The sequence below is a fragment of the Castanea sativa genome, chromosome 7, assembly GCF_040712315.1.
Source record: "Castanea sativa cultivar Marrone di Chiusa Pesio chromosome 7, ASM4071231v1".
Lineage (NCBI taxonomy): Eukaryota > Viridiplantae > Streptophyta > Magnoliopsida > Fagales > Fagaceae > Castanea > Castanea sativa.
This window is the reverse complement of record NC_134019.1, coordinates 21,021,542-21,042,442: the sequence shown is the minus strand read 5'-3', so window position 1 is coordinate 21,042,442 and position 20,901 is coordinate 21,021,542. Positions and strand designations below refer to the sequence as shown.

General features: G+C 38.7%; 2 protein-coding genes across 2 annotated transcripts; one reads left to right on the top strand and one right to left on the bottom strand.

Annotated features, from left to right (window-relative positions):
* Positions 1-3,802: 3,802 nt before the first annotated feature.
* LOC142644126 (uncharacterized) lies at positions 3,803-4,282 on the bottom strand. The gene has a single exon (XM_075818804.1). The coding sequence runs from the start codon at positions 4,280-4,282 to the stop codon at positions 3,803-3,805; it is 480 nt and encodes a 159-aa protein (XP_075674919.1).
* Positions 4,283-7,015: 2,733 nt separating this feature from the next.
* Positions 7,016-8,085, top strand: LOC142644125 (uncharacterized). Its single transcript, XM_075818803.1, has 2 exons — positions 7,016-7,128; positions 7,281-8,085. Exons 1-2 carry the CDS (start codon positions 7,016-7,018, stop codon positions 8,083-8,085), a joined length of 918 nt encoding a protein of 305 aa, XP_075674918.1.
* Positions 8,086-20,901: the final 12,816 nt, after the last annotated feature.

The window sequence follows — 20,901 nt, the reverse complement described above, 5'->3', positions numbered from 1 at the left end:
GGATATCTCTAAAACCCATTCGCCCTCTATCCTTCGGATTGCACAATTTACTCCATTTAATCCAATGAATTTTCTTCTCGCTTTGTGTTTGGCCCCACCAATATATTGCTAATACCGAATTAATATCATCACATATTTTATTTGGGATTTTGAACATGCTCATGGAGTATGTTGGGATTGCTTGTGCCACCGTCTTGATTAATACCTCTCTCCCCGCCTTTGAAATGTTTTTTTTTCTTTCCATCCCATTACTCTTTTTGTTACCTGCTCCTGTACCTCCCTAAAAGTGCTCACCTTGGATTTGCCCCCCACCATTGGTAATCCGAGGTACCTCTCACAGTTGGTCATGATTTGTGCTCCCAGCATGTTTTGGATTTCTAACTTCACTTGTGGTCTTGTGTTTGGGCTGAAAAAGAGGGTAGTTTTTTGTCTGTTGATGGCTTGACCCGATGCTCTCTCATATGACACCAAAATATCAAGCAGGTTTCGGCATTCAACAGTTGTTGCCTCACAAAATAGTAAGCTATCATCTGCAAATAGTAGCTGTGATAGCCTGACCCTACCATTACACGACAACACTCCTTTCGGAAGCTGGTTTTCCATGGCTCTACGGATGAGAGAGGAGAGACCCTCAGCACATAGTAGGAATAGGTATGGAGACAAAGGGTCCCCTTGCTTGATTCCACGGGATGGTGTGATGAAACCTCTAGCTTCTCCATTGATTAAGATTGAATAGGATGCCATGCGCACAATTTCCATGGCTAGGTTGACCCGTTGCTCTGGTAGGCCAATTTTTAGCATTATCCTTTGGAGGAACTCCCACTCCACCCTATCATATGCTTTGCTGATGTCAAGTTTCACCGCCATGTGTCCCTTTTTTCCCTTTCTCCTGTTTCTCATACAATGGATCATTTCAAAAGCCACTGTAGTATTATCTATTATACTTCTACCAAGCACAAAAGTACTTTGTGAGTCAGAAATAATATTAGGTAATATGGGCTTTAACCGGTTGGCAAGAACCTTAGAAATAATTCGTGATACAACATTTCCCAAACTAATTGGTTGGAAATCTGTGATATATTCTGGATCATTTTTTTTTTTGGAATAAGAACAATATGTGTGTAGTTCATTTTTCTAAGGTATCTTCCTGAGTGTAAAACAAATAATACAGCAGTAGCAACATCATGTCCAACAATATGCCGGAATTTTTGAAAAAAGAAAGGCAACATACCATCAAGTCCCAGTGATTTCGATGGGTGCATTTGGAAAAGAGCAGTTTTCACCTCTTCTTGTGTATAGGGGCGGGTCAACAAGTGTGCCATCCCCTCAGTCACCACCCGATCCACAAAATCAATTACAATCTCCATATCTAGTGAGGTGGATGTTGTGAACAGCTGTTTGTAGAACTCTTCTGCTATGTTGGAAATTTTATCCTCATCAATGTACCACTCTCTTTCCCTATCATACAACCCCATAATGTTGTTGTTCTTTCTTCGCTGACTCGCCCTTTGGTGGAAGAATTTTGTGTTTTTATCTTACGCTGGTAGCCATATGAATCTTGACCTTTGTCTCCAAAATACCTCCTCATGGTGCAAGAGCTCATTTATCTCCTTCTTCACACTGCATATCCTCTCCATATTCTACGCATATCCTTCCTCCATCAGTGTGGTAAGCTCTCCTTGTTTTGCTTCAAGGCGAGTTCTAGTATTTCCAAATGCAACACGGCTCCAAGCTATGAGGTCCATTCTACATTTTTTTATTTTCTCAAAAAGACAAAACATAGGGCTACCATGAGGTTGTATCTGGTTCCATGACTCCTGGATTATCCTTTCACAATCGGTGTGCGCCACCCATTTCTCTTCCAACTGCTGGATTTTGTGTCGTCATCTCCGGGGTTGAGTGGATGGTGTCATGTCTAACATTATAGGATCATGATCAGAATAGGATACAAAAAGGTGACTCACTTTTGCTCTAGGGAAGATCTCACACCAATCTGTTGTTGCCACTACCCTATCTAATCTTTCTTCAACAAAGGTTGCCCCTGGCTGACCATTCCTCCATGTAAAACAGTATCCACTGAATCCTATATCAACCAACCCACAATGGAGGAGAGTGTTACGAAACTCAATCATTGGAGCCATTGGTCTCCTATTACCTCCATTTTTTTTCGTCTGAGGCCAACAATTCATTGAAATCACCTAAGCAAACCCAAGGTAGAAATGCTCGGGCATGTAGGTGTCTCATGAGTCTCCATGTTTCAATTTTACGTTCCTCCACAGAATGGCCATATATTCCTATTAGTCTCCAAGTTAGTGAAGTCTGTGTGTGGATGATCACATCAATGTGGTTTGGTGAGTATGTTTGTGTGTCCACAGTCACCTCCTCCTTCCAAAGTAGAGCCAATCCACCCCTACGGTCATTGCATGACACAACTAGCAAACCATAAAATCCCAGTTCTATCTTTATCAGCTTCATCTGTCTGTCTGTCAATTTTGTTTCCATGAGGAACAAAATTTTCGGAGCTTTTTTCCTCACCAGTTTGGAGAGGACTTCGACTGCACGGCGGTTTCCAAGCCCTCGACAATTCCAACTTAGGACGATCATTGTGATCGGCGGGGCTGAACATCAGCCTCTGCCATTGATAATCCTGTTTGTTGTTTGTTTTCCTCGACCTTAAACCGCTTTGCATCATCCTACCCATGGTTACTGTTATCATTCTGTCTCTCTGTGCCTACTTTCAGAAGAGTAGTTTGTGAGGGCTCGGGTTGTGTTTTGGCTGGGAATCGTGTGGTTTTTTTTTTGCATGTGTTTTCTTTTTGGTTCTTTAAGTGGGTCACGTGGGTTTGGTGTGGCTAGGGTTTGAGGAGCAATTTGTTTTGCGCTGTAACTAATTGGGACTGGAAATAAATTGCTGGCTTGATTCTCGGTGGTGTTAATTGTGTGGGTTAAAGTTGGTTGGACCAAACTTGGAATGTTTTGGCTCTTTAGCTAGGGCTGTGTTAATGAGGAATTATGAGTATTGATGGAATTTGATGATGGTGGAATTGTAACTGGTGTATTAGTAGTGGCCAGATGTGGTGACATGGTGGAATTATGTATGGGTTTCATGGGACGTGGCTTGGTATTGATGAAATTTGATTTTGGTGGGATTGTAGCTGATGCGTTACTTGTGTACAGCTGTGGTGACGTGCTGGAAACTTGCATGGCATTCATGGGATTTGATTGGGGCATTGAAGGTCTTGATGGAGGTTGCGAAGAGACCGGATCGGCATTAACTTCTTTGATGGAATTTGATTTTGGTGGGATTGTAGCTGATGCATTACTTGTGTACAACTGTGGTGACGTGGTGGAAACTTGCATGGCATTCATGGGACTTGATTGGGGCATTGAATGTCTTGATTGAGGTTGCGAAGAGACCGGGTCGACATTACCTTCTCTGGTTTTTGGCGAAATATCGGTTTCGATTTCAATTGGCATATCGGTATCAGTTTCCGTTGGTTTCTCGTTTTCAGGCAGCGAAGGACTAGTGGTGTTTCGTGGTTTGGCTCGTGGAGTTTGCTAGCTTTGGATTGGATGGTTTTGAGCCCCTTCAGCTTCCACCGATCTCCCCCTTATTCTTGCCTTAAGCCATTCTCCATAAGGTCGGTCTCCATCTTTGACACTCACCGGTGACGGGCACTCCTTTTGGTCATGGCCTATCCGACCACAGTTGAAACACCATCCCACCAACCTTTCATACCTGAAAGCCACTCGCGACGTCACTCCTTCTGGGCTAATCACTGGACCTCCCCGCCGGAGTGGCTTATTGAGTGGGACGTTCCACCAACTCACCTATACTCCTACCAATGTCACTTCCAACCTCTTCATTAATGAGATCAAACGGCAGACCCCACACTTGAATCCAAAATGGTTGTTTCAAGAATGTTACGGACTTGACGGACATCCCTTTTTCCCATCTTTGCAAAGCCAAGAGAAGGTTGTCAAAACACCAAGGTCCGTTGTTCCAAACCCACTGCAGTTGGCTTTCCATCAAGAATTTGAACACTAAAAGCCCTTCTCCCACTTCAATTATCTTCATATCGTCACCTAGCTTCCACATATTCCGCAGCAAGTTTTTTGCAGCGCGTAAATTGATTTGCTTCGATGTGAGAAATCTCCCTATGAGGCTTAGGGAGAATTCCTCCAAAAATTTTTCTCTCCTCACTGATCGGATTGACATAACCTCGTCTTCCTCCGTAGTGAGTTTCATGTTCTGTATACATTCCAACACGTCAGATTCCATGGTAACAAACTAGTGACTGCTTCCTCACTGTCTAATCAAGCAACAACTACTAATAGCTCCACTCTTGGTCTTCCCACGTATTAGGAAGAAAAGGAAACGTATAGCTCACAGGGCGTGAGAAGTAAAGCTCATAGGGCGTGAGAAAAAAAAAAAGTTGGGCAGATTGAAAACTGAAACTAGTTGGGCAGATTGAAAACTGAAGGCACCTCTTGGATACTAGGACCATCCTTTTTAATTATTTTACTCTTTTTCCCAATTGATCCGTTTGATTTCCTTTCAGAACTGTTCTTTGTGAGAGAAGGTGCTTTTTCCAATATGGAGAGTTGACCATCTGAATCCTTCCAAGGAAGCAGCCCTGGTGAAGCTGATGGCATTTTTGAGACTATATTTATTTTTAGTGATTATACTTTATAGTACTTACGAAGTCCATCTCATTAATACATGTCTTTTTTTACCTCCCATCTTGGTGTGGTTTAGCTTTGGACACTGCAACATACAATCCAATCTTATTTTAATGGGCAAAATTTGGTAAATAGTACAATTTCAGGAAAGAATTGGGTGAATGGCATGCGCCTAAAAATCGATTTTTCTATACTTGAGGTCCGACCAACATGAATCTGACGTGGAATTAAAAAAAAAAAAAAAAACCACCTGGAACTCGAGTTTAGCAAACTCGAGTTCTAGTTGAATAATTTTTTACCCTTTCAGAAATCGAGTCTAGCAAACTCGAGTTCTTGGTAAGTAAAAGTTTTGAAAATTGGAACTCGAGTTTCAATTAAATTTCTTCAACCACCACAACTGTCTTAGCTTTGCATAACTCTCAAAATATATAACAAATCCCAGCTCTCTCCCACGCCATTTTTTTTTACTTCAAACGCAACTTTCATTCTCTCCCACACCCAAACTCTCTTTTTTTACTTCAAAGCAAACTTTCATTGATCTCTACAAAATTAAAAGCTTCATTCTTCTTCAACCACTAGGTAAATATCTAAACATTTTTCAAAATTTTTTTGGTTAGACCTAGTGAATTAAGTTTTCATTTGGTAGATATATATTTTTCACATACCACTTTTGTAGTGTTTATGAGTAATTAGTTGTTTGTAATGTGTGTGTGTGTTTTTTATTATTATTTTTTTAATGTATTTGTAATGGGTTGTTTTTTGCAATGTGTAATGAGTTTTTTTTGTGAAATGGGCTGTTATTTGTAATGTGTTTAACATGTTATTATTTGCAATGTGTTGTTATTTGTATTGGGTTTGTTACTTGTAAGGTGCAACAGTTTTTTAATTTTTAAAGGTTAGTGACCATATAAAAAATTGCTTGAGAATAAAAATTCAAATATTTCTATTTGCTTGGAGAGAGTATTTTATATGTTCTTGGTTAATCATACAAAATTTGCTTGGAAATTTCAAAAATATGATCTCTAATGTTATATTTGGTAGACCATAGAATGATATATTTTATATTTTATATTTGCTTGGAGATAATAAATTTTCAATTGTTTAAAATTTCAATGTTACCTTTATATTTTCTTGGAGATAATATTTTATAGTTCATATTGGATAAAAGTGTTATACTTGTCACTAACTTTTAGTAAACTCATTTGACTTTGAATAGGTTTGTAATGAATTCAATTGATTTATATCTATATTATGGTGGGGAGCCCCACAGTGATGTGATTCATGGAGTGACGAATGAAGGGCCTGGTAAAAGGTTAGAGATTATTCAGCTAAAAAAATGGCGGGAGATTAATTTGAAGAAGTTGAAAAAGAAATTATGAAAGGGCTGGATTTGGACCGTTGGTTTCATGACATAAAAATTATATATCGTTCTCCTCATGCAGTTTTTAGTGACTGCATTGTCTTCACACCTATTGAAATAAAAGGAGACAAACATGTTAAGATTATGTTTGACAGGATAAACTTTACGCCTAAGTTAAAAGCTGCTGAGTTATGTATAAGTGTGGAGCGTCATACAGAAGTTGGCAGTGAATATGTGCAACAAACAATTTTGGAGGGTGGTGGAAGGGAAGAATTACAATCATTACATGCGTATGTTTCTCCAACTCTTACCCCATGCACCACAGTTGGGGATACACTACCATGTCATGAGACACTAACTCCAATGGAGGTTTGTAGATCTAGTTATCAACAAGAATGTATACAATCTCTAGGGGGGAAGATAAAGACGATGTTGATCATGGTAGAGATGAGTATGAATAGATGATTGGAAGAGATGACTTCCACGAGTACGTTGATCACTATGAAAATGTTGACAATGTTCATAATGATGTTGTGGATGATCATGATGATGATGCTATGGAGTTTCATGATGATATAGGTGATCATATAGGTGTGCAAAATGTTATGAATACAGTCCCTACCTACGAAACTCATATCCCATCATTTCATGCAAACACTTGGGATAATATAGTTGATCCTTCAAATGTTGAGATACCATTTTCATCAAGTTGGGAGCGAGGAATGAATTTTAGCAAAAGGTTGATTTTCCCTAATAAAGAGATGGTGAAGCAGGCATTAATAGTGTATTCTATGGACAACAACAGGAGTTATACAACTGAGTGGTCCAACCAGTAGAGATTGTGTGTGAAGTGCGTGAACTAGTCATGTGCATGGAAAGTCCAAGCATTCTCGCAACGGAAACTTAACGGACTATGGGCCATCACAATATCCAACGGTCCTCACACTTGTCCATCAGTTGGGGTGAACAAAGATGGTAGATGGTAGAATGCTGGATTCAAATTTTCTTGCTCAAGAACTTCATAAATATGTACTTGAAGATCACACTTACAAAATAAAGGATCTCCAAAACCTAATGAAGGAAAGGTTTCAGCACGACATATCGGTTTACAAGATATGAGATGCGAAACAAAAGGCCATTCAAACGTACATGGGAATTGAGAAGAGACGTACCAAAAGTTGCAGAAGTTGTTATTAGCATATAAGGATAGTGATCCGGGTACACAAGTGTCTTATAGGTCAATCAATGGGGACACACCAAGTACTATTATATTCAAGTATGTGTTCTGGGCTTTTGCTCCTTCCATTGTTGGATTCGCACATTGTAGGCTAGTAATTAGTATTGATGGGACTCATCTTTATGGAAAATATAAAGGAAAGTTGTTAATTGCAATGGCCACTGATGCTAACAATGAGATTTTTCTGCTTGCCTTTATGGTTGTGGATGATGAGACAGGGGCTAGTTGGGGATGTTTTTTATCTTGCTTGCGAACAGCGATACAACATGTGGTACTCGATTCTGGCATTTGCATGATATCTAACCGACATAAAGCTATCATATCTTCCATTGAACAGTGGCCCCATAATTATGTATCGGTATATCATCGATATTGCATTAGACATGTTGCTAGCAACTTCAACACTCAATTTAAGGACCCATTCTTAAAGTCTTTTGCCTTGAAAGTAGGATACGCTACTCAAGCTTGCAAACTTGATAAAAGATTGGATTACCTTAAGGAAGCTGAACTCAAGTTTAGTAAGGATCCTAGCACAGAGAAAAAGAAGCCGTACTTATATCTAATGAAGGAGGGTTTGGAGACGTGGACACTGTCACATGATCGTGGACGCCGTTATGGGGTAATGACTACCAATATGTTGGAGTGCTTCAATGGAGTTCTAAAAGATGCACGTGAACTACCAATATCTGCATTGGTTGACTACATTTGGTGCAAACTTGTCGCCTATTTCTATAATCGGCGCACTAAAATATTGGGTGATATTGCACATGGTCAACTTCATCCACATCCTCAAGGGCTTTCTTGATGAACTTGTATTCTTTAAAGTCTTCATTAAACCAGTTAAGGACAGCCAGTTGGTTGGCAATCTGTCATTAAATCACAGGCATTATTACATAGGACACAGACATGACATCAAACAGAACTTGCAAAACAAAATAAATTTGTAAACATTACCAAAATTTCCATTTTAGTGCTAGCACAGTCGATATACAGTCGAGTGATCCTACGATACCACACCATGTATTGATGATGACATGACATCACCTCCTTTATCCTCTTTGCATGACAGACATACTGAGAACGATCAATCCATTTTTGAATATGGACTGCATGTTCCACCCTCCAATTTTTTTCTACCTTGCCCCTCACATCTATTTTATGCAATTTGCAATCAGTATTAACATCTTTAGGTTGTTCCTGCTTTAGCCCAAATTGTCGGAGGACATGATCAGGTAGGTGGAACTCTATAAGCCAAAAACAAATAAGTGACACTTTCGATCTCCACACGTTACTTCCCTTGATGCAAAAATTACAAGGAAGGCGGCTCAATTCATCCGCATATGGCTTCCACTTAACCTATAGTAGCCCCCAACAAAAGCAACCACGTTAAGCAATTTTCTCATAATTTGCATAACTAGTACAATAGTGGGTAATGAAATACTTTTTTATGATTTTGATTATAATGGGTGTAATTTCAAAGACATAAATTGATATAAGCGTTATATAAAAACAAATATTATACTTAGTCAAGTCGTGTTGTGGCAAGTTGATTGCGATATGCAAAAAGCATGTGTGTGGGAGTGTTCTTTGTACACTTGGCCCCTGCCCACCTACAAGCACATAACATAGCATGGTCATTAGTCATTTACGTAAAACTCGAACGATAAAACGATTGTGGCATAATACGTCTAATGATAGCATAATAATTATGCAATATATACTTACTTCATGGCGAGAGGAATTGGTGGTGGTGGTGGACCATAAACACCCTCTGGTGGGGGCACTTTCTATGGGGACATATGTGAGAATCTGGCATATATCCACAATTGGACCAAAATCAATGCTCCACCAATTTGTTTTGCCGTCTTTTTGCTTGCCTTGCACAATTGCCTGTACAACCATGATAGGGCTGCACTATCCCAACTATACTTAGGTGGATTATGAAGGTTCTCCATGAACTCCAACCACATGAGGTGGACCCTATCTCCGGACTTGTCAACAAATACCATATCTCCTAGTAGGGCTAGTACATAACAGCGAGCATACTGATGAACCTGGAACTCATTGGCATCCAGAGGCAATGGTTGTGCAATTCGGTCAACGAGCGCTTTTATTTGAGTCCTTTGACCATCTAGCACGGTTTTATTTTCATCTGGAATTTGAATTCCAAGCATTTCATTATACACAGCTTTCCAAGTTCTTTTAGTGAACCCAACCATTGTCTCACCCTCGATGGGCATCCTCATTATAACTTCCATATCTTGTAGTGTAATTGTCACCTCACCATGTGGAAGGTGGAAAGAATGGGTCTCTGGGCGCCATCGCTCTACAAATGCAGTGATCAATGCATAACCAAGCTTTATGGATGGGACCATGTATAGACACTCTAAACCAAGCAACCTCACTATGGCAATCACACACTCATCTACCATAGGATCTCGATGTGTCAACTTTTCATGGTGACATCAGCAATTTAGTGTGCTAGGAGGACCCTACAAATATTATAACAACAGATAAATATCTAATACTTTGATCAAGTACATAGTATGCCATTAAAGAACAACTCAACATCCAAAAGCAATAGTATAATCTATAAGTTTATTTTCAAATCAATTTTAGGTTTCTTCTATCACTTCACAAAAAAGTTAATAATTCACCAATTACCATTATGCGAAATTTTTTACCTGGCCTCCAGGGTTCCAAAGTAACTCAGATCGATAATCCAAGTTAAGACAACTGGGCAAAAAATGCGCGAGAGTTTCTAAATGTACACAGATCACCAAATTGCCATGCTTACCAATTTGATTCTGTGTACATTAAGAATTACATTCAAGAAGCTTCATGAAAACATTTCTCAAGAATGAATTCAAAGAATTGAGAATCAATATGTAACCAACTTTCAAGTGTCCAAATTCATTTATTAATACTCTCAATAGCTTGAAGCGGATCTATTATAAAACATGATCACCATTATTATCACCAACAACGTCCGCCTCAACGTCCACCTCAACGAAAGGAGGGAAACAGCACATGCTAAGAGAGAGAGAGAAGAGTCAGAATCTCAAAAACTGAATTCATTCATTGAAAATTAATTTTAATACAAGAGGTCTGTAAAGGAAAGAAGCCTGTGTTGTAAGCTACACACTTCCCTATAGCAACCAGGCCACCTCCAGAAAAAAAAAGTCCATCTTTGCAGATGTCATCAGTGGAGAAAAAAAAAAAAAAAAAAAGATAAAAACAATGTTGGTCTGACACTATACAGAATCCGCTCCCTGAAAAATACTTTCAAGACAATTGGATTTTTGCGTATTGCTCTAGCAGTTTGCTCTAACCAAAGACGTAAATTTAAACTTGATAAGTGGCTTTGGGGCAAGGTATGCAGCAGATACTGCATTAGAGGTTGGTGCAGCAGGCTCAAGTTCCTCTACCCCTCCATCATTCCTGAAGATATTAGAGCAATCTCTCCCTGTAGCCACTCCTTGCTGTACCCTGTCATTCTCTACCCTTGTTCCTTCACCAAAATTTTGTTGGACTTCACCCGCTGATTGCGCATCATCTTGAAATCTGTCATGTTCTTTGGAAGAACCTTGCTGGCACACAGATGGAGCAGGAACCATATCAGAAACAAGGATCTCAACTGCGGTAGAGCTTGATGAACATCCAACAGAAGATGAAGCTCCCACTGGTGGGCTAAATCTGAAAGGGCTTTCAACTCCTAGACAACTTTGTGAACAATCCACAATAGGACATCTTGCAGTGATTGAACAATCCTCTACTTTAGCTTCCACTGCCGAAGGTGAATTCCTAATCCCTGCCATAGAATCATATTTTCTCAATTTACGGCCTGTAATAGATTCATCTCTTTTTCTCTTCTTTCCATTACCGGCTTCATCAGCTTCAGCAGCAGCACCATTTCCCCTGGCTACTCTCTTGGGACGGGCAGGCCTAACTCCACCAGGAAAGACAAACAGCGGAATATTATTTCGTTTTACATGACACACACCAATCCACATCCCAGGCTTTTTACAGGTGTACATTCCCACTGTGTTCTTAAATTCCTCAACAGTAAACCTTATATCAAATGGTTCACCTTCCTGAGCACAAACACCTGGTTTCCGCTGCAAGCCCATAAAATAACAACGGTGGAATTTTTTGGATTTGTCCAAACATTCACCAGGATGTGGATGGCACTGTAGCATTCCTCTTGTATCTCTCTCAATTTTCGAAGTCAGCAGACGAAGCCGAGATTCAACTCCTAGAAAGAGAGAAATCTTTCTTCTTCTTCTTCTTCTTCTTCAATTCAGATACAGACTCAGAATGAAAGGTTGATGCTTTTTCACTCTCAGAGATAGAGAGAGAAATCTTTCTTTTTCTTCTTCTTCTTCTTCGATTCAGATACAGAGTCGGAACGAAAGATTGCTGCTTTTTCACTCTCAGAGAGAGAGAGAGAGAGAGAGAGTTTTGAAAATTGAAAACTGAAAAGTGAGAAGAACGTTGGGTATTGGGAATACTTTTATTTTGTTTGAGGTCGGTGGAAGTAGAAGGTCGGTGGAGATTAATAAAATTTTAAAAACCAAAATATAATAATAAATAAATAAAAACCAAAGAAAAACCCATTTTAATATTCATTCCCAAATATATTAATCAAAAAATTTCTAATAATTTAAGAATTTTTTTTATGAAAATATAGAGGACTAAATTGGTTTGTATTTTCTAATTTTATCAATCCATAGTATTATTATAATGATTTTATTTTATCAATATTAAAATTTTGTAGCTCATTTGAGTCAAAATTGATATAATTGAGTATAATTATAGAACTTAATAGTAGTAAGTAAAACATTTAGATTTATAGATAAATTTATTAGAAGTGCTTTTAACTAAGCTAATTGCATGTGTTATATGTTTGTTGAGAGCTTTAAACAAAAAAATCATTGATGTTATATTCTACTTTTTGATTGACTAAATGTTGAAGCATTCTGAATTTTCAATGCTTATAATTATAATTATTAATATTTACAATTATAAATAAAATATGGTATGGGATTTGATGTATTTAAGGGATTTTTTTAGTTTGACTATTTACTCATGCTCTTTTATTTTATTTCATTTTTTTAATTATTTTTCAAAAATAATTTAGTGTCCTTATGTTTTAAATATCAATTAATTAAAAAATAAGAGTTGTTTTGATAATAGTAAAAAAGTGGATTTAAAAAAAAATCGATTCTTTTTTTTTTTTTGCTGAAATAAAAAAAAGTAGATTCTTATTATATATATGGAGTAAAACAAATTAAGGCTTTGTTAATATTTAATTTTTTCATATATAAATATATTTTTCTCATATTTTAGTCATCCAAAATATTATATTATTTTTTTGAGAATAATATTAAAGTGTCATATATAGTTATAATATTTAATTTACTATTTTTGCTAGTATTACTACAAACTAATATAATTGAGTGTTTATTGAATTAATAAAAGTAAAAAATTTGGATTTACAAATAAATCTATTAAAATTGTCTTTCTAATATCGTTCTGATAAACTATTGGCTTAGAATTTTAATAGTATCATTGCAAATTATTAGGCTTAATGTTTTTTTTTTTTTTTTTGAGAAACTATTAGGCTTAAACTTGGTGTATCAACTTCATACCTTTTTGTGTAGGGTATTTTTTTTTTTTGAGTTATCCATGTTCCATCGCTAATCACTTAAATTACATTTTAATATATGGTTTAATTACAATCATTCGATTCTCCAAAAAAAAAAAAAAATTTACAACCACCCACTCATCCTCCCTAAATTGATGATGTGGGGATATTGCAAATCATTTTCAAATTAGGATGTTGGTTACAGTAGTTAGAATTTTAGGGTGCAAATTGCAAATACCTTATAATTATGATGGATGAATACAATTATCCCATTGTAAAAATATCATATTTTAGGGCTGTTTTTTTATATTTTTTTCTTTTTCCAATTGATCCTAATACATTGAGGTGTTAAATTTCAAGTGTTAAAAAATTAGTAATATACTACTTTATAAAATCGAATTTTTTATTTATTTTTACATAATATCATATTTTCCATGACATTTAGTAGACATGGTAAAACGGGTAAGAATTTTCTGACTTGACCCGAAAAAATCGACCCGAATCTGATTTTTTTAACTCGAAGCAAAAATAGGTTGACCCGTGACCTAACTCGTGTTTTTTGCTGGTTAACCTGACCCGAACCCAAACCATTTTTTAAAACTTTTTTTTTTTGGTAAAAAAAGAAAAAAATTAAGACAATATTGATTTAATTGTTTATTGTGAGCTTTAAGGAAACAATTGTGACATTTACATAATTGCATGCAAATTAATTGATAGATGAATGGTTGAACAATCTGTAATGAGTAAAGATTTTTAGATATCAAATAGCAAAGTACATGCTAAGATAATCTGGTTATAGTAGAGTTAAAAATATAGATTTAAAATTGTAGACATGTGTGAGAAACATTCATAAGTGTGAAAATAGTGAAGCCAAAGTATCAAATTAGTATAAATTATGAATGCTTAGACCTATTTTTTAACAATTTATGTCCAAAATAAACCGCTTTTCAATATAAATTATGATATTTCCTAGAATGTGTGTTACTTAACAATGATATGATATTCATAAAAGAGATCATGTATAAATAAGTAAACAATCAAATTTTAATGTATATCTCAAATTGAAAAAGAGTGTCAACCAAAATTGATAATAGATTATAAAATTAATTTTCAAGATTATAAATTTCTTATATGTTTTTATTCTTTGTTAAATGAGTTATCTAATAAGTCATTTGTAATTTTGTTTTATATTTTGGGATATTAATATTGTGTAGACATAAAACTTGTGTATTTATTTTACTTTTCTTTGTGTTATTTTGTTTTAGATAGCAATGTTAAGATTTATATAATTTTAAAATTATTGAATAAGTTGTGGGGGGTAAAAATGCCTAAATGCACATTTGGGCCTTGTTTGTTGGTATAAGTCCATTCGATTAAAGTCTTCAAGGCCCACAGGCTAGTTCGCGCTACAAGGGGCAGATGAGCTGTCTGAGGAGGAGTATCTCCTTGGACGGGCCCAGTAAAGGCCATGGGACGTGTTAAAGAATTTAGAGACAGAATTCTAGAAGATCTGTTGGGAAAAAGGCGTGATCCAAGCACTCGTTAGAAGGAGGAACGTGCGAGAAATATCTAAGGAAAAAAGTTGCTACCACCGCATTAAAGGCCCTACATCTACCTCTCTGACCGCATTAATGGAGAAATGACCTTTGAATAGTAATATTTAGCCTTCCAGCTATTATTTGAAGACTTTAAGAAGGTGGTGGATGGGATAAGTATCTATGAGGAAAATCTGTGCTACATGTGGGAGAGAAAGAAGAGAAGAAGAGGGATATAAGAGGAGAGGAGAGGTATGAAGAAGGGGGGGGGGGAGAAAAAACTTGAAGACCAATTGTAATCTTTTGCTTAGAGAAAGGCAGTACAAGTGGTCCTCGGCCTATATCCAAGGAGAGTTTTTTTTGTCATATTCATCTATTATTTGTATAGATTGCGGCATTCTAGCCTGTTTATCAACTCTCCAATATCCCTAACCTAGATTTCAAACCCATAATCTACAAATTTCATTGTATAAGACTCTTTGGGCCTGGGTCTATCTAGTGATTAGACCGGGTACAAATTGTGCACGTACAATTGGCGCCGTCTGTGGGAATCTAGTGTTGAAGGAATTGGAACATTATGGCAGGCTTAGGTTCGAATCATGCAGAGTCTTAAGGGTCCTAGTACGAAGATCATTTCGAGCGTCTTAAGTGTCGGAGGGATCGAGAGGGAATTGTGCATACAGTACACCTTGATGTAAGCCATTCACGTGGTGGAAGCAGGGCCACCCATGAGGATGATGCCAAGGCCATGCAAAGGGAGATTGATCACCTTAAGAAAAAGTTACGCTGTATCAGACGAAGGCGGGCTTTACCTCCGTACACTCCTTCCTTTAAGGGGTCCTAGGGAAGCAGTTACAGTCCAAGGTCCAAGACTCCCCTTAGCGAAACCTTCTCTTATGAAAAGGATGAGCTACCAGGTTGTAGGCATAAGAAATTTCCCTCTAGGATCTTAGGAAATGATGCTATGAGCCGGGTGTTGCACCAATTCTCCAAGTCACCCTTCTCACGTAGGATTGAGAAGGGAAGGCTCCCACAGCGGTTCACTCAGTCCACCTTCACCATCTATAATGGCAGGACAGACCCAGTCGAACACGTGAGCCATTTTAATCAGAGGATGGCGGTACCTTCTCAGAACAAAACCTTGATGTGCAAAGTCTTTCCCTCTAGTCCGGGACCTGTTGCTATGAGATGGTTTAACGGACTAAAGCCGGGGTCTGTTGATTCTTTCATGGAACTCACTAGGGCCTTTGCATCTCGATTCATCATATGTAGCAGAGTCCCTCGGCCTTTGGACTCATTGTTATACATGGCCATGAGGGAGGGTGAGACTTTGAAAACATACTCTGACAGATACTGGGAGATGTAATGAAATCGATGGCGATTTTGACGAGGTGGCGATTAACACTTTTAAAGTGGGCATCCCAACTGATCATGACTTAAGGAAATCTCTGACTAAAAGGCCTGTGCGGAGTGTACATCAACTCATGGATCGCATTGACGAGTATAAAAGGGTTGAGAAAGACCAACAACAAGGTAAGGGTAAGGGTAAGGTGAAGGTTATCCTTCAAGAGAGGAGAGATTTTAGGTCAGAGAGGTACCATAACAATAAGCTGAGGAGAGATTTCTCAGGGCAATCTACTTCAGCCAATCCTCAAATAGTTAATACCGTATTCCGAGAACTGGTGCACTAATTGCTAGAGAAAGTCCACAAGGAACCTACTTTAAGTGGCCTAGTAAAATGGCGGGGGACCTTGGGAAACGGAATCAGAACCTTTTTTGCCAATATCGTCAGGATGTAGGTCATACTACTGAGAATTGTAGGACACTTTGGAACCATTTAGAGAGCTTGTTAGTGAGGAAAAATTGAAGCAACACTTATATTAGCCAAACAGACAAGGAAATCATTTGGGTTCAAATAATTAGAACAACAACCCATCTTGGCCGCCCTTAGGAATGATTAATGTCATCTTCGTTGCACCTAGTAGAATTGGACGTTGTCCTACAAGGGTGATGGCGGTGTCACATTCCCAAGCCGAGGAGTCTGGTTCGAGGCCGAAGAGGATCAAAGGGAGTACGCCCATTTTGGGATTCTCTGATGAGGATAAGGTTGGGACCATTCAACCACATGACGATGCCTTGGTGGTCACATTGAGGATAGGAAATTATGACTTCAGGAGAGTGCTGGTTGATCACGGTAGTGGTACGGATATTATGTACCCTGACTTATTTAGGGGGCTTAAGTTAGAGCCGGAGGATCTCACTCCCTATGATTCGCCGTTGATAAGCTTTGAAGGAAAGACTGTCATACCAAAGGGACAAATTCGTTTACCTGTACTGTTGGGCCCAGAAACAGTTGATGTAGATTTCATTGTGGTTGACGTATATTCTTCATACACGACCATCGTCGCAAGGCCTTGGCTGCATGCTTTGGGTGCTGTCTCCTCAACTTTACATGTTAAAGTGAAGTTTCCTTCAGGTGGATTGATTAAAGAAATTCTTGGGAGCCAATCAGTAGCAAGGCAATGCATATCGGCCGCAGTGCTGCATCAAGCCAAATCAGAATCCTCGACCTTGGCTGTGAAAGATTTATAGCAATTAACAACTCTGGATGCGCTCGGTGCGGTGACAGCAGAGGAGGCCACGTGTGAAGAGTTGGAAAGATTTCTCATAAATGATGACCCTGAAAGGTTCTTTCAAGTTGGGATACGGCTACCACATCAAGAGAAGATGGAATTAGTGATGTTTTTGAAAAAGAATATCGATGTTTTTGCATGGGATCCCTATGAGGCTCCAAGGGTTGACCCAAGTTTCATTTGCCATCATTTGAACTTCAATCCTGCTGTTATTCCCAAGAGGCAACCATCTCGGCGTTCTTCGAAAGAACATGCCGAGGCCGTCAAGGAAGAGGTGCTCAAGCTTAAAAGGGCTAGGGCTATTAAAGAAGTTTTCTACCCAGAATGATTGGCGCACACTATCGTCGTAAAAAAGAAGAGCGGAAAGTGGAGAGTATGTGTGGACTTCATAGACCTGAACAAAGCCTGCCCAAAAGACTCATTCTCGATGCCTCGCATCAATTAGCTAGTGGATGCTATGGTTGACATCCTCAGATGAGTTTTTTAGATCCCTTCCAAGGTTATCATCAAATACCTTTGGCGTTGGGTGATCAAGAGAAGACTGCCTTTATTACTCCTATGGGGAATTATCACTATAAAGTGATGCCATTCGTTCTGAAAAATGCAGGGGCTACTTACCAAAGGATGATGACCAGGATGTTCGAGTCGTAGCTTAGGAAGACTATTGAGGTATATGTGGATGATATGGAAGTGAAGAGTAAGATAGTACCTATGCATGTGAAATATTTGGATGACACCTTTCAAACACTTAGGAGGTATAAGCTGCGTCTTAACGCCTCTAAGTTCTTTTTTAGGGTGGGCTTTGGAAAGTTCCTAGGCTACATGGTGACTCATAGAGGAATAGAGGTAAATTCGACATAGGTCAGAGCCATTCAGGGCTTGCAACCACCTCATAATCTGAAGGAAGTTTAGAAATTGAGTGGGATGACTACTGATCTCAGCAGGTTTATCTTTTGGTTTGCTGATAGGTGTAGACCTTTTTTCCAATTGTTAAATAAGTGGAAAGGATTCCAATGGTCCGAGGAGTGCGCTTTAGCTTCTTAGAAACTTAAGGAATATCTTTCCCGACCACCCATCATGTCTCGGCTGGAGGTCGATGAGATCCTATTTGCATACCTAGCTGTAGCTATCCATGCAGTCAGCTTGGTTCTAATAAGGGACGACGGTGGAGTATAAAGACCGGTTTATTATGTCAGCAAATCTTTGAATGAAGCTGAGGTGCATTATTTGCCTTTGGAGAAGGCAATTCTAGCCGTAGTCCATGCTACACGAAAGCTTCCTCACTACTTCCAATCCCACACCGTCGTGGTTTTGACTCAACTTCCTCTCAAGTCAGTACTGCGATGTGCTGACTACTCGAGGAGGGTAGACAAGTGAGGAACTATTCTGGGAGCCTTCGATATCAAAGATATGCCGCGCACCTCTGTGAAGGGCCAAGTCCTCGCTGATTTGGTGGCAGAATTCGCCGAACCATTATTAGAAGAAACTACAAAGGAATTGCATATGGATGAAAACTTAGTTGGCATGATCACATACAAAGGGCCTCCAATTTGGAAAGTGTATGTTAATGGGGCAGCAAATCAGAGAGGATTAGGCGTTGGACTTGTTTTGGTATCCCCTGAAGGAATTACCTTTGAGAAATCCTTGAGATTAGCATTCTCAGCCACTAATAACGAGGTTGAGTACGAAGCTGTCTTAGTCGGTATGGATGGGGGGAAAGTTAGTTCATATGTTCTTGGATTCTCAGTTAGTCGTGGGCCAAGTGTTGGGAACTATAGAGGCTAGGGATCCGAGAATGCAAGAATACCTGACTAAGGTCAAATGTTTACAATCCAAGTTTGATTCTTTCATCCTTACGCATGTTTCTAGAAGTGGAAACACGCATGCAGACTTGTTGGCCACTTTGGCGACGTCCTTGGCTCAATGTCTGCTAGGATTATCCTCGTCGAAGACTTGCTAAAACCGACTTTAACCACCGCAAGTGCCGTTCGTATCCATCTAATAAGGTTCGGACCTAGCTGGATGGACCCCATAGTTTCTTTTCTAAAAAGCGATGTTCTGCCCGAGGAGAAGTCTAAAGCAGATAAAATTCGTCGAAAGACACCTCGATTCTGGTTGTCTGAGGATCAGAAGCTGTATAAACGCTCTTTTTCTGGGCCATACCTGCTATGTGTACACCTTGAAGCGACGGAGGCACTTTTGGAAAAATTGCACGAGGGAATTTGTGGAAGTCACACTGGTGGGAGATCCTTAGCCTATAGAGCTCTGACTCAGGGATATTGGTGGCCCAATATTCAGAGAGAAACTCAGGACTACACAAGAAAATGTGACCAATGCCAGAGGTTTCATCCCAATATTCGTCAGCCTGGTGGTGTCCTTAATCCTTTGTCTAGTCCTTGGCCATTCGCTCAATGGGGATTGGATATAGTTGGGTCTTTTTCGAGGGCTATGGGAAACAAAAGGTAGCTACTTGTGGGAACTAATTACTTCACCAAGTGGGTTGAAGCTGAGCCTTTATTAAATATTAGGGATGTGGACAACAAGAAATTTATCTAGAAGAATATTATCACTAGATTTGGGGTACCTCGCACACTTATTTCAGATAATGACATGCAATTTGATAGTAAAGCTTTCATGAAATATTGTAATGACTTGGGCATCACAAATAGATACTCCACTCCAGCTTATTCTCAGGGAAATGATCAGGCCGAGGCCGTTAACAAAGTTATAGTCAGTGGACTTAAGAAGAGGCTGGATGACGCAAAGGGTAGATGGGTAGAGGAATTGCCACACGTTTTATGGACATATCAGACTACGCCACGAAGATCCACTAGAGAAACACCCTTCTCCATGACTTACGGGGCTGAGGTAGTGATACCTTTGGAATCTGGATTTCCCACATTAAGGATGAATTCTTTCAGCCTGGCAAATAACGATGGCCTCTTGGAGAAAAGCCTTGATCTAGTTGAGGAATGGCGAGAGGCCACCATGGTCCAACTGGCTTATTATCAGCAGAAGCTCAACGAGGATATGATGCTCATGTGAAACTAAGGCCACTAGCGCTTGGGGATTTGGTCTTAAGGAAAGTAATGGGTACTTCCAAGAATCCAGCATGGGGAAAGTTAGCACCAACTTGGGAAGGACCATACCGAATTATTTCTGTAGCGGGCATATCGTTTAACCAATCTAGATGAAAAAATTGTACAACGCCCTTGAAATGTAAATAATCTCCAAAGGTATTACTATTAATGAAAAGCACTTTTTGATTCGTTATGTAACATTATGTAACGTTATGTAACTATTAATGAAAAGCACTTTTTGTTTCTCAATTATCATTATGTAACATTTTTGATTCGTTATTGTAAGTATCAAACAGAAACTTGGTCATGTTTGATCCTCGGACCATGTACCTTGTGGAAATTAGTATTTTATTGAATGTTAAACAGAACCTTAGTTATGTCGGGTCTTCAGACCTTCTACTTTAGGAAAATTAACATTTCGATCTATTTATTGTAAGTATCAAACAGAAACTTGGTCATGTTTGGTCCTCGGACCACGTACATTGTGAAAATTGGTATCTTATTGAATGTTAAACAGAACCTTAGTTATGTCGGGTCTTCGGACCTTCTAATTTGAGAAAATTAACATTTCGATCTATTTATTGTAAGTATCAAATAGAAACTTAGTCATGTTTGGTCCTCGGACCACGTACCTTGTGAAAATTGGTATCTTATTGAATGTTAAACAGAACCTTAGTTACGTCGGGTCCTCGGACCTTCTACTTTGGGAAAATTAACATTTCGATC

Coding starts and splice junctions, on each gene's coding strand:
- LOC142644126 (XM_075818804.1), bottom strand. CDS start 4,282: ATGGAATCTGACGTGTTGGAATGTATACAGAACATGAAACTCACTACG.
- LOC142644125 (XM_075818803.1), top strand. CDS start 7,016: ATGGTAGATGGTAGAATGCTGGATTCAAATTTTCTTGCTCAAGAACTT. Junction 7,129..7,280: donor CAAAACCTAATGAAGGAAAG/GTTTCAGCACGA, acceptor AGTGTCTTATAG/GTCAATCAATGGGGACACAC.